At 35.6% G+C, this 15021-nt stretch overlaps 1 protein-coding gene across 1 annotated transcript in view; it reads right to left on the bottom strand.

Annotated features, from left to right (window-relative positions):
• CPS1 (carbamoyl-phosphate synthase 1) overlaps positions 1–14802 on the bottom strand; it is a 142173-nt gene extending 127371 nt beyond the window's left edge. Inside the window, exon 1 of the mRNA XM_061204619.1 lies at positions 14668–14802. Within this exon, the coding sequence (XP_061060602.1) occupies positions 14668–14793 (126 nt within the window). The 5' untranslated portion in view covers positions 14794–14802. The remainder of the gene's footprint in view (positions 1–14667) is intronic.
• Positions 14803–15021: the final 219 nt, after the last annotated feature.

Raw genomic sequence — 15021 nt, 5'->3', positions numbered from 1 at the left:
AATATCATATGATATCACTTATAAGTGGAATCTAAAATAAAAATGATACAAATGAACCTATTTACAAAACAGAAATAGAGTCACAGATGTAGAAAACAAACTTATGATTACCAGGGCGAGAAAGGGGGGGAGGGATAAATTGGGAGATTATACTAGATATATTATACTAGATATAAAATAGATAACTAATGAGAAACTACTGTATAGTACAGGGAACTCTGCTGAATACTCTGTAATGAACTATACAGGAATAGAATCTGAAAAATAGTGGAAATAAATAAATAAATAAAATTACAATATACCCCTCAGCACCCTATCTACTTAGTCTACTCTTTCTTCACAGCACTTATTGCCTTCTAACATATCATCCAGTGTCTTATTTAAAACATCTGTCTTGTCCCACTAGAAAGTGAACTTTATGTGGGCAGAGTATTTGGGTTTGCTTTGTTCACTGATGTGCCTGCCTCCAGGGCCAGTATCAGTGCCTGGTACAGAGTAGGTAGTCATTTAATTTTTGTTGGATGAATAAAGCATCACTAAGTGACAATCTAAAGAAAAATACTGGGACTTCCCTCATGGTGCAGTGGTTAAGAAGCCGCCTGCCAATGCAGGGGACACAGGTTAGATCCCTGGTCTGGGAAGGTCTCACATGCTGTGAAGCAACTAAGCCCGTGCATCACAATCACTGAGCCTGTGCTCTAGAGCCCGCGCGCCACAGCTACTGAAGCCCAACTGCCACAACTACTGAAGCCTGTGTGCCGCAACAACTGAGCCCACCTGCCGCAACTACTGAAGCCCACGCGACTAGAGCGCGTGCTCCACAATGAAGAGTAGCCCCCGCTCACCACAACTGGAGAAAGCCCACGCGCAGCAAGGAAGACCCAAAGCAGCCAAAAATAAATAAAATTTAAAAAATAAAGAAAGAAAATACTATTTTAAAAATACTGAAACACATAATTATCCATTTGGTTTTTAGCTTATTCTAGATATAAATTTTAAAATAGCAAGTATCTGTTTTGAGTTGCCTTTTCACTGTTTAACAGTGCCTTTCTACAATACCTTAAGTGTAGTCAATGTGGAGATATTATGGTGGGAAGGAGATGTGAGCGACATTGAGGGAGAAAGGTTAGTGGATGGTTAGCCCAGGATATGCATATTGAGTATGCTGCATGCGAGTGTTCAAATACATCTCATGCATAGTTAAAACAAATATCATGGTAATTCAAAACAAAAGGATCGTTCATATCAATTTCCTAGGGATTTCACATGAAAGAGGATGACAGTGCTTGAATTAACATAACAAACTGTTTCAGTCCCTTTTTCACTTTGAAAATATGGAAAAAATGAGAAAGCTCTCCTTACCCAGTGTATTCTAAAATATAGGAGTATGGAAAGAAAATCCTGTATTCTTCTACTTAGTTTTAGAATAGCTTATACAATTGAATTTCGCAGAAAAAACATTTTACATTTCTCATATTATTCTCACATATTTTTGCCATAGCAAATTCAAGTGACAGGTCTAAGTCAAATTCAAAGAGATCAAAAGTTATTTTGAACAGTGAAAGCTATTAACTTTTTAATCGCCAAAATTAGTTGAATAAGCATGGACTATTATTCACCCAGTTCAATTTGAAATTTGAGTCTAACCAGCTGCTGCCTCTCTCTAGGTCGATCACTACAGGGCAATACAAGCAAGCAATAAATTCTAAGGTGAGTTTAATCTGACTCCCTCTTAGTGGAATTGAGAAGGATTTTGTTCGGTTTGCTCTCACTAGACACGGAGAACAACTTTTCTCTTTCCAAAATATGAATATGTATACAAGCCTTATTGGCAGAAGACTACTTTGGGTTTTTTTTCTTTGTTCTACTTTTTTCCTGATCTGGAATAAGCAGTCTCAATTCTTTTAATATGTCCTTACAGCTCTTCATTTCACTTTTTCCCCTCTGGGTCTCTTACTAATATTCCAATAACTTTTCTCAGTAAAACCTTCATGTAAATTCAATTCCATGTGTGACAGGATCCACTTAGTGGCTTAATTTTAACTGGGTACTCATTTTCATTATAGTCTAATTCTTCATCACTATTTAAGTGCATATGAAGTTGTAAGAATATTCTTCAACTCTCAAGATCACAGCCAATTAGAAAAATTTAACTTTTAGCTCATTACCTAATTTTAGATCTAAGTGCCTCAGAGTCAAAGGACTAGTTAGATGTTGTTGATGTTGCTACCTTTTATTCATATTGACTCAACCAAATAGACACAAAATGCTGAAATATAACAAAGAGGTTTCGAGTTCCATCTGTACTAGTCTTCAACTTAGAAGTTAAGAGATATTTAAACTGCTTTCATTAATCAAATGTAAATAAATCCTTCACTCAATGTTATTTATCAACCCAAATATACATAGTCCACTAAAGATAATAAGGGAAACCTTACCACAAGGGGCAGCGGAAACATTAAGCTTCTATCTGGAAATCTCATTTCAGTAAGATCAAGCACATTGGGTTTGGCAAATGCTTAGATCATAGATTTTGAAAGATAAAATAACTACCCATTATATATATGTATATATATCTCACTATTCCCTAAATAACTATTGCCCAAATTTGCTTATATATTCATAATCTAAATTGCAAACCAGTTTAGAAAGACATTTCCACATAAGAGTAGAGTATAATTTTCTATCCAACCAGGGAGGAATTATTTTAAGTATAAAGAGGGCAGACTTCTGGAGAAAAGCACTGAGAAGAGCAGATGCTTTAGGGGAAAAAAATATTCATACACTATGGCAATCACTTTCTCTACCCTGGCCCCATTATTCCAATCTATATGTAGCCCTATCCATTAGGAACTGTTTGAAATCGTGCTCTGTGTAAAGGAAGAAAAGGGGGTATGAATGAGGTTGGGCTGGAGACAGCAATTTTGATAATCTCTTCCACCTTTCACCATCTGGGTTTCTCTTTCCCTCCCATACCCTGCCTGTTGAAATATGGATTTCACTCATTTTGGGTTTGTTTGTTTGCTTAGTTTGGGTTTTTGGTTTTATACTCTTGATCAACTGTTGTATATTAAAGGTCAGCTCTGCAGATGTCTTTGGAGGCTTTGTCAGAAAAACAAACCTTGAAGACCACTAGGCATAATGACGCAGATATAACCAGGTCCTTACCCTCATTCCTGCCCTCTCTTCTTTCCACATATCCAAATTGTACCTCTTGCTAGGAACTCAAGCTGATCATCTTTGTACACTAACTAAACAGGCATTGAAGGATTTGTCACTTCTAAATTTAAGGTTAAGTAAAATTGGCTCTTAGAATTTACTGCCGTATACCCAAGTATTTGACTAACTTCTCCAATAAGATTATAGTCAACACCAGACAACATCAAGGAGAGAGACCCTGCCTTCTCTGTCCAACACAGTATCACTAGTACATAACACAGCATCTGGCACTTAGTGGGTGATTGGGGAAACCACTTTGCATCTCTCTGAATTCATACTTTGGCCCATGAAGTTAACTTTCAGGGATTTTGGAAAGATCATTTAACCCCGGGTCCACAAGGGAGAGTAACAGGTATGATTGGTGACTTTGGGAAATAGAACTGAGCAAGACTGGCTCAACTCTTCTCAACAATCTTTTCAAAGAAGCCTGTTTTCAGGTGCACATCAAGGTGGGAGATTTGCAGTTGTGAGCAAATACATTTGACTCAGGGAATGGGGATTTCTAAGAAGTCCATTTGGTTACAGATCTAGATCCTGTTTTCCAAATAGCTTTAACAGTAATCAAGCTGATATTCAGATCTCTATCTCTCTGAATTCTATGTCTTGTTTCTCAGTTGATTCTAAATTTAGAGGCTGAGAAGGAAGTGTGATTAATTATCACTCTTAGAATCCTACCTGTAGTAGATACCTAGCAAATACTGATTGGTTGAATGAATGGATGAATGGATGAATGAATGAATGAATGAATGGCTATCAGGTGGCAAAGGTGCAGCATAATTCTACTTTTGTTTCTCTGAGACATAACTGGCTTGCAAATTGCACTCCTGCTTTACTCCAGTCGTATTTTAACTATTCCTCTTAGGCTTTGCTCACAAACATGAGAAGCAATGGGCAATTTATAGCTGTATTTAATTCTATGTGATTTATTTCCTGGGAAACTAGTTAAGGGAATAAAGAAAACCCACTTTAATAGTATTTTCTCTTCCATAGTCCGCCAAGTAGGGATGTAAGTGGGTACAGCAATTCCTTTTTATAAAGCCATTATATAATAATTAAGCTTTATTCACACCTTAGTAAAATTACTTTAGTTAGATAATCTACTAACTATTTAGCAGAATACAGCTAAATGATTAAATAACGAACTCAGTGAAAGAGGGAAAATTACAACAGAAAACAGTAAAAGTATATACTCTCTTACCCTACATGCATCTTCCCCATTATTACTTTTCATACTTAAAATATTAAACATTTATTTTTTTCATTTCATACTTGATATAATATTTATTTGTAACCCCATTTAAAATTAAACTTAATTGTTTTATGTTTGGTTGAACTCTTTTCTAAAACATAGATTTCTAATTCAATATTTTTCTAGTAGTGGTTAGTCTTACAAATCTTTCGAACCCACAGATATTAATTCTAATAGTAAGATATTAGAGTTACAGTCTCTCTCCCTTTGACATCTTTTCCTAACATTTCTTGGGAGTGAAACTTTCAAATCATATCTGGGCCTATAGGCTAGGTAATACAGTTACTTAAATAATTCCTACTCTAATTAAAAATAATTCCACTGTTGATGGAAATACAAAATGGTACAGCCACTGTGGAAAACAGTATGTAAATTCCTCAAAAAAATTAAAACTGGAACTATTTGATCCAGCAACCCTACTTCTGGATATTTATCCAAAGAATTGAAATCAGGATCTCAAAGAGATATCAGCACTCCAATGTTCATCGCAGCACTCTTCACAATAGCCAAGATAGTGAAACAATCTAAATGTCTATCAATGGATGAATGGATAAAGAAAATGTGGCACATACACACAATGGAATATTACTCAGTCTTAAAAAAGGAAGGAAATTCTGCCATATATGACAACATGAATGGCCCTTGAGGGTATTATGCTAAGTGAAATAAGCCAATCACAGAAGGACAAATACTGCATGACTTCACTAATCTGACGTATCTAAAATGGTCAAACTCATAGAATCAGAGGGAAGAATTATAGTTGTCAGGGGGTAGGGGAAGGAGGTAATGGGGAGTTGCTAACCAATGGACATAAAATCTCAATTGTTCTCAACATGAATAAGTTCTAGTGATTTGCTGTACAGCATTGTACCTATAGTTAGACTGTATGTATCGTACACTTAAAAGTTTGTTAAGAGGGTGGATCTCATCTTAAGTGCTCTTACCACAATAAAATAAAATTTTATTATCTTATGTTAACAGAAATTTAATCTTCCATCACTGGGGAAAAGAAAGAAAATTGAATTCAGCATACATAACCCAATTATTCTCTTTCCTCTCTTTACTTTTTATCTAAAGTGCTTGCCAATTTTACTGTATGTCAGTAGCAAATTTGTTTGTTTTCCTTGACTGATGCAGTCTCATAATATTCCATCTCTATGCCAAATTCCCAAATAGTTTACAACTGATAATTAGTCCATCTTTATCCCCCACTAAAAAAAACCTGAGGCTGCTATATTTCTATTGTTATTGTTACTGAGGTTTACATATGGTACTGATGCATACTTGACACTCAATAAATATTTGTATAATTAATTTTGAGGAGAGTAACTAGGACAACATGTATACTTCAACTTTTCTCTAGTTTGAGTTCATGTGTTAAAGCACATCCCATTTTGTTTTGTTTTATTTTTTAATTCTGGAATAATCCTTATATTTGAAAAAAGTAAAGCATTAACATTTCTTAAGCATGCCTTACAGAAGTAGATTGGCCTATCACTGTCCTATTTCTACCCTTTGGCATTTGGCATTGCTTTGGCATTGCTTTAATGAGACCCTATTAAGACATTAACCAGATTGTATACATAGTGACCAATGCTTATTAAAGTCTATATGCAGTTGCACAAATAAATTGTGTATATATATTTGAATGAGAAATTTCTACTGTTCTGAGAAAGGTATCTTACTTCAAATAAAACCATGAAGTTATGTTGGAAAAATATGTTTTGGGAGCACTTTGCCCTCACTGAAAACCCCACCCTGATCCCTTCCTTAAGACATCATTAATAATAGTTAACATAAATGTACTAGGCACTGTCTCTCAAGCTATTGATGGATTTTCTCTAACCCTCCCCCGTCCCCCACTGAGGTAGATTAAATTAAGCTTTCCATTTTACAGTTGAGCTAACTGAGGCTTAGAGTAGTCAAGATCATTTCACTGGTAAATGCAGGAGTAGTGGTTTCTAAACCCAATCAGTGTGACTTGGAATCCACAACCCTCCATCACTCTACGGTAGTCCTTCCCATGGAACCATCATGTAGAAAATTTCAGCCTAAACTGACTTACATATTACCCCTCTTTTTCTTTTTCTAAGCTTACTTCTATTTCTGCTTTCTAATTTTTTAAAAATGGGGATAAAAAGCAATTCAGTCATAGACTGTACTTAAATTTATTTATAAGAATTTTAATTCAAATCTGCCACAGATAAGCTGCAACATGCCCAGGTCAACCAAGAATGACTTATCTATAAATCTGTAAATCATCAGAGGGAAAATGTCAAGTCATTAATTACATCCTATAATCTGAAGAGAACTAGCAGGTTTTAAGAACTCTTCACTCTGATTCCAGGCCCTTGAATTCTCAAGCTCTCAAGACTGTTAGGACCAAAGATGCTGTAAACATGGAGATGCTCTTCTCAGTCCCCTTCCAGGAAGGACCTGCCATCCTGCTGCAAGGAGTGAGGTCAGTGGATGGTCACCAGCTGTCAATTCCTTCAGGATCTACCTCAGTTGCAGAGAGCTGCCTTGCCCTTCCTGGAGTAGCCCACACCAGGTAACCTACGATATTAGACTTTTGTATATGTGGAGTTTACAGGACTATATGAGAAAGAAATAAATTGAAAATTGAAAAACAGCATGTTTTGTTACAAACACATGACAATTTTTGGTTGAAGTGGAAGAAATATGTCAACAAAACAGCACTGCCCTAAAATATCATATTTATAGAATTACTAACGTCCATATAAAGCAGGAATCCTCGCTGATTCTTTGATTAAAACAACCTGTTCTCAAAATGGAATCAAAAAAAGGAAAAAAGGAAAGGAAAAAAAAGAAAAATATGATTTATTTTGTATTGAGATAAAGTACAGTGCATAAATGGGCTCTTGAGTAAGAAATAAAATTCAGCAGGAGAAATTGTCTAGATCATTCTGAAGCCAGGTTAAACAACAAATATGGTTTCAGATATACATGTAAGCACACTAACAAAATGCCAAATTAAAAAGACCCATATGATGTTTGAGGCCTAATTAAAATTCTACCCAGAGTTGCTACATGTATATTCACTTTGTGTGCAGAAACAGACATCCATGTGTCCTTGTATTAACTACAGCACTTACACATCTATGAAATGGGAAGAACAACATTGTTTCTTCCCCTGAGTGTGAGAATTCACCAGCAAAATGTTCTGAATGTAAAGCTTCAAGCTAATTTAGCAATAAGTTCCATAAAAGATTTGAATAAAACATTATAGCTACAATAATCCCCTTAAGTTAGTAATGGAAATGAAAATTATTTACTCTGGGAATCTGACTGTATTGCTGTTAAATCATTTGTCTATGTAAATTATTTGCATATCAGAAAAGATAGAAGCCCCGTGTGTTTATCTCCATTTTCACCCAGGCCTAAAGCTATATAAAATATTTGATTTCTGGCGCACCTGAGGTTTCTCAGCTCTTAGTTGACATCAGTACTCATCCTCTTAAGAAATAAAATAAATCTGAACCAACCTTTGGAAGGTAGGAAGCTTACAGCCAGAATTTTAGTTTATTATTGCACAGATAATATGGTAAAAAGTTAAAATCTTGAAGTGTTCTTTATTGGTAAATGAAATCTTATTTTTCATTCTTAGAGTTAATACTTTCAAAATATGGATACTTAAGATTCAGTATTACAGCACAATTTGCTATGTCTAGAATATTTAATGAGACTTCTCTGCAGTTACAATGCCTAACACTTCAGGATTTCAAAGTACTGTAACAGCAGTAATCAATTAAGCCTTACAACATCTTAAGTTAATAGCCTTACAACATCCTAAGTTAATATTAAGTCATCTGCCTTTGGTTAAACATAAACCAATGTTGGGGGAAAAAATTACAAGGTTAATTTACTTGAATACCTCTATGTTCTGAACATTTATAAACAAATGAGTCAGATTCATACGTAATTTTTATTCTAGTTATGTTTCTTATTATAAATAAAACATTCAGAAAAATTCCACCACAAAATACATGTATAAAGTATAGGTTTACTAACAAGCACTTAATGGGCATCTGTCATGTGGTAAATCGTTCTGAATCTGGGAGGAATCTTCAATATTGTTAGCTAATGTTTACTTTTTGGTTATAAATTATTATGGATCTTATGTTTAGTTCTACATCATAGAAGAAATTTATTCAGTAAAATTCTTAGTGATACAGCAACTCTATTGATTCATTTATAAGAACCTCACATTAGCCAATAACCTCCCTGTGAAATTTAAAAGATCAATATATGGCATTTATTAAGTTGAAAAAAAAAAGAAGAGAGGAGCCTTGAAAATATTTTCATGAGTTGAACTCATTTAGACCAGATGAAGGAAATCAAGTGTAAGATAGGGATTGCTAGGGCTGAGCAGTCCAACACCAGGCCTGACCTTGGCCCATGTAGCTTTCTTCAACCTTCAGTCACTGGAAAGACCCTAGGAAATACTGGTCACATCAAGGACATTCAGTCTTGCATAGCAAATTCCAGAAGCCTTGAAGTGAGCTCTGGTATGACCATTGCCCAAGAGATATTGGAAACTCTCTACTACACCCTCCAACCTTTGGTACTAGTCAGACATATGAAGAAAGTCTAATGAAGACGTGAAAGCGGAGGAATGTTCTTTATTTCCACAGCAGTAGGATCTAAATTTGCATTTAAACTATCAGTAAGTCTGGCCACACATGGTCAAATAGAAACTCAAGGTGCCATCAACAGGAGAGGGTTGCCTGAGGCCAAGACTAGTGCCAGTTCTTTTGGCATTTCCCCAGCCAGAATTCTTAGCTTCCGACCCAGGGCTGGGACCAGGGTGAGGCAAGTGAGGTGCTCAAGGCACAACATCAAAGGAGGCACATCGTGGGCCTGGTAGTGAGAGCCTCCTTCAATGTTGTACAATAGATGTCCCACTCGCCTACCTCAGTCTAGGTCCTGTCCGACTATAGCTTTTTCAAGGGTTTTATGGCAAGAAGCTCAACATGTCAAGACACTGTTGATGACAAACGAGTCTATACCTTAGAAAGGGAGGTTATGAATGGTAGAGTACATAAAACAAAAATGTTCAAAAGAGAGGCCCCCTCCCAATTAATGAAATATTGTCCACCAAAAATATGTAGTTGCTAAATCATCTGAACTAATTCTACAACACCTCATTTGGGATTGGAACACAATTTATTATTTCAAAAATTTGGATTATCATGGATAAAATCCATCCTTAAAATGTATCTAGGGACTTCCCTGGTGGCACAGTAGTTAAGAATCTGCCTGTCAGTGCAGGGGACACAGGTTCAAGCCCTAGTCTGGGAAGATCCCACATGCCACAGAGCAGCTAAGCCCGTGCGCCACAACTACTGAGCCTGCGCTCTAGAGCCTGCGAGTCACAACTACTGAACCCACGTGCCTAGAGCCTGTGCGACGCAACAAAGAGAAGCCTCTGCAATGAGAAGCCCGCACACCGCAACAAAGAGTAGCCCCTGCTCACCGCAACTAGAGAAAGACCACGAACAGCAACAAAGACCCAATGCAGCCAATAAATGAATAAATAAATGTATCTATATGTGGTAAAAGTCTAATACAATAATTAGTCTTGAAAATGCATAATAAATTTACCCCTACCCCACCCCCATTATAAGAGGTTCCTATATAATAATGAATTCTATTTCCCATGAATGTCTTTAAAGCTACTACAATATAATTAAATGATTCTAATCATAGGAGTTTTTGTAGTTGCCAATTTCTAATCAAATGACAACAGCTCCTCAAAGGTTGAGCTAAATAGCTATTTCTACGTTACAATCAGAATATAATATCTTACAAAATGAAAACGTTTCAAAAGGAATAGTGATTCTGGGGGTTCATTCATATCTGAAGTACCAGAGTGAAGGACACTTGGACTGTTAGGTTCCTGGCTTAATTGTAACACAGGTTACCATTTTTATAAATGAGTGGATTAATGTTAGAAGCAGTACTTATTGAATCCTTTTCTATTCATAAGGAACTTAACCTTTTCAACTTAATACCTTTCATTCCCAAATTCATTTGCAAGTAAAAATAAAACTATTTAGTCTTAGTGACTTTCTAAGACTTGTGAACTCAGAATTTTTTAATTTGTAAGTTTCCTGCAGTCAGAGACTATCCACTTATTATCTATTTATTTCAACTTATTATTCTCCCTGTATACTCCCAGGGTACAAGTTTCATGTCTATTTGTTAAATAAATAAATAAACAGGATATTAAGATGTACATCCTAACTTTTGGAATTGAATTCAACATAGTGAAAAAAAAAAATCTGCTTCATAGCCCTTGAGTCTAATTCATTATAAGCAATATCTTCCTAGAGATAGGTTTGCTATTAAGGCAAAGGTGAAAAAATCATCAAAGCTATTTGAGAATTTTTATCAGATATCTTGTCATTGTAATAATTTGTAGCCCACAGAAACATGAAGAAACTCTGATCTAACTTTCTATTAAGTCCTTCTACTAAAATGTATAGAATAGAATGTTTTTTAAGTATCAAGTTTTTACTTTTTGGAAATCAAGCCCTTGTCAGCTGCATCATTTGCATATATTTTCTCCCAGTCCATAGGCTGTCTTTTCATTTTGTTTATGGTTTCCTTTGCTGTGCAAAAGCTTATAAAACTGATTAGGTCCCATTTGTTTATTTTTGTTTTTATTTCTATTGCCTTGGGAGACTGACCTAAGAAAACTTTGGTATGATTATGTCAGAGAATGTTTTGCTTATGTTCTCTTCTAGAAGTTTTATGGTGTCTTGTCTTGTATTAAGTCTTTAAGCCATTTTGAGTTTATTTTTGTGTATGCTGTGAGGGTGTGTTCTAGCTTCATTGATTTACGTGTGGCTGTCCAACTTTCCCAGCACCACTTGCTGAAGAGACTGTCTTTTCTCCATTGTATATTCTTGCCTCCTTTCTCGAAGATTAGTTGTCCATAGGTGTGTGGGTTTATTTCTGGGCTCTCTCTTCTGTTCCACTGATCCATATGTCTGTTTCTGTGCCAATATCACATTGTTTTGATTACTGTAGCTTTGTAGTATTGTCTGAACTCTGAGAGGTTTATGCCTCCTGCTTTGTTCTTTTTCCTCAGGATTGCTTTAGCATTTCTGGGTTTTTTATGATGCCATATAAATTTTAGGATTATCTGTTCTAGTTCTGTGAAAAATGTCATGGGTATTTTGATACATATTGCATTATATCTGTAAATTGCTTTAGGTAGTATGGCCATTTTAAAATATTAATTCTTCCAATTCAAGAGCATGGGGATATCTTTCCACTTCTTTGAGGGATGACTCAATTTCCATTATTAATGTTTTGTAGTTCTCAGCATACAGGTCTTTCACCTCCTTGGTGAGGTTTGTTCCTAAGTATTTTTTTTTTTGATGTGATTTTAAAAGGAATTTTTTGTTTACATTTCCTTTCTGATATTTCATTGTTATTGTAAAGAAATGCAATCAATTTCTGTATCTTAAATCTTGTACCCTGCTACCTTGCTGAACAGTTTTTACTTTTAAAGTATTTTATAGATTTTTAAGCACTGATCATGTGTGATGGTCACACAATTCTTGGAGTAAATCAAGAATTGTTTCCACACTACGGATGACAAAATTTGGGTTCAGAGAGAATATGTGACTTGACTAAGTTCAGAGCATTGAAAAATGCATAAGAAACGTTAGAATCCAAGTCTTTTTATTCCTATCCAGTGTGTTTTCCACTGCAAGGTACAACTGGCTGAATGTAATAATGAGCACTGAAAATTTTAGATACTAATAGAAAAAGATTACTGTCTCTAGAGATTTCATATTTTATGGTGGTTGATCATTTATACCCTTGATATCAAATTCCTTTAAAATGTAGAGTACCTTGAAATTCTTTCTTCTTCCTTATAAGTGAAATATAACTGTGCCTATTAACAAGATACACTCTATAAATATTAGCTACAAACAAACGCATGAGGAAGGACCACATAAAAGTACAAGTGCGTCACTGCTGTCGTCAAACCCACTCTCCTTGTCCGAAAGTGACCTCCAAAGACATTGAAAAGGCAACCCGCTTATACTGCAGTGCTTATATATCTGATCCCAGGGTATCTTCCACAATCCATTTACTATCTATAACTGGCTATAATGTTATTAACCTTTAGTGACTAGTCTCATTGCCCTTCACTGACCATATATAACTATATCCTAATGATTTTAACTATCTTTAAAATGGGATACTCATATAAAAAGAGTAAGTTTAAATATATCTTTCTAACAGAATTGAGTTTTAAAAGTGAAGGCATGAAGAAAAGTTGGTAGAGGACTGTTTCAAAATAAGTTCCCTTGGATTGCTGTACAGAATTTTAATTCACTACTGTGAAGTTCAAGAACTTCTATTTTTCATGCCTGGCATTCCTCCAAAACTTTGGCCAGAAATGATTGAGTATGAGTAATGGCTTTTACACTGTGAAATGATGGCTTATTCCTCCTACAAACTTGTCATTCTTAGCTGTGAACTTTGGCAGACCCTTAAAACAGATCTGCCACCATGAACTAGAACTACTTTCACAGTGGACCATCCACATAATTAAACCATTTTGTTGTAGTTGTGGTTGTATAGAGTGCTTATTATGATAGTGGAGAATTGGCTTCTAGTATCAGTCACATCTATGCCATTTTAAGTAGTTACTCAATTTCTTTGTTTCTGATGTCTGATGGAGATACACCTAACTCTATCTACCTATTTTTGTGAGAAGAAAAAGATATTCCAAGGGACACAACTTCAAAGTCTTAAAAGACATGTCTAACTTTAGGCAATACAATTCATCACTATTTATTCTCTCTGAAGTGATATAGGAGTACCCTTGAGATATTAGTAACACTAAACTGAAACCAAATATTCACTCTCATAGCTTATATGTAGTCACTCTATCTTTGATGATGGTTTAGAACATATCTCCTTTCTGGCTCTCTTGTTACAATTAAACTGAACCCAAGAAAATGGCTGTTCCTGGGTTTCTTAATTTAGAATGGTAGTTTCTTATACTTTCTCTTGAGATCTTGAGATCTCTTTTTCTTTCTCTCTCTCTCCCCACCATACCTACTCCTTCAGACCTCCTTTCTCTTTCTGTCTCCCCCTTCCTTCTGCTTTTTTTCACCCCTATTTCTTTCCCACTCCAGTCAGTGGAGGTCACGAGAATCTACGGGCGTTGCTTAGCCCTGCAGATATCATTTGGGCTAAAATCATACTGAATCCTTCCTTGCGCAATCTAAGCAATAGAAGCTGGGGAAGTATTTGTAGGATTTTTAGCCAACCCACTGAGCACACAAAGTATAAGCAGTACACCCAAAACTATTACAACCTATGTTTACATCAACAGCTAGAGTTTGTTTGGGTTTTTTTTCCTACTTCACTTTTACAGCTCTTACTACTATAGAAGCAATATATTTAAAGCTACTATGATTACTTAAATTTTATATTCACTAAAGATTATTTTCATTAGCAAAGTTCCCTTGTAGTAATTTCAGATTTCTCTGGGAATAAATGTCTTCATAAAGGTATAGGAAGGAACAGAAGTTCCTACAGGAATTTCATAACTCACTGGTGGGGGCAGGGGAGGAGCACTTAATGTTCTCCTCCTGAACCTGCTCCTCAGTTACAGATACACTCAGAGAGACAGGTTCATCAGCTGATAATTGCCTTAGTGTCTTAATCTGCAAAATAAATATAATAAACTTGTCCTTCTAAAAGAAGAGCTAAGAGGGAAAAGGAAAAAGCAAAGGAAGTGTCTACATGATGATCTGTAAATATCAAAATTATGTAGATATTTTCCTCTCAACATTTTTTCCCAGAAAACTTTACAGTGAGCCAACACAGAATAGGGGTTAAACACACTACCTACAGCCATGTGGCTCATGTACATATAAACAACTCCATGCTTGAACCCAAAGTGTGAGCAATAGTGTCTGGGCACAAGCAGAGCCCTGATAGCCTTCTGAAAAATTTGTTTTCTAAACAGAACACTTACTTTTTTACATATTCACAGGAATTGTGATCCTTCTTTATGTTGGGTGAAAATTAGTAAGTTAGTAGTTCAGAACGATGTTTTTCCTTTGTAAGTGACACCTTTGCTTCATGATAAACTACACCCCATACAATCTTATCGGAAACAATGAATACGGAAATAATACCTTGACAGAAAGGAGCCTGATGCCAGGTCTTGAAAATTTCCATGGATGGTGTGCAGTCACATTGTTTAAGCCAAAACCTGTCTTCAGGGTCTTCACCACTTTGCAAGCTGTCAAAATCCTCATCATTTTGAAGACGTTGATTTGTGACTAAAAATAAATGAAATTGCATATACTTTATGAGAATTTTGCTATAAGATTTTTAAATTAATGTGAAGAAAGCTGGGGGTGTGCAATCTGGTGTTTAAGGCTGACTGCACAGTGATCTTTGAAATTCCATTCATTCTGTCATTAAATGTCTTCAGCCATAGCTCCTCCTTCTCTTAAGCCCTCCTACTGAGGTAATGTCCAGAGATG

This window comes from Eubalaena glacialis, chromosome 1 (genome assembly GCF_028564815.1).
Source record: "Eubalaena glacialis isolate mEubGla1 chromosome 1, mEubGla1.1.hap2.+ XY, whole genome shotgun sequence".
Taxonomy (NCBI): domain Eukaryota; kingdom Metazoa; phylum Chordata; class Mammalia; order Artiodactyla; family Balaenidae; genus Eubalaena; species Eubalaena glacialis.
Note: the sequence above shows the minus strand (reverse complement) of the source record. Positions and strands in the feature narration are given on the sequence as shown.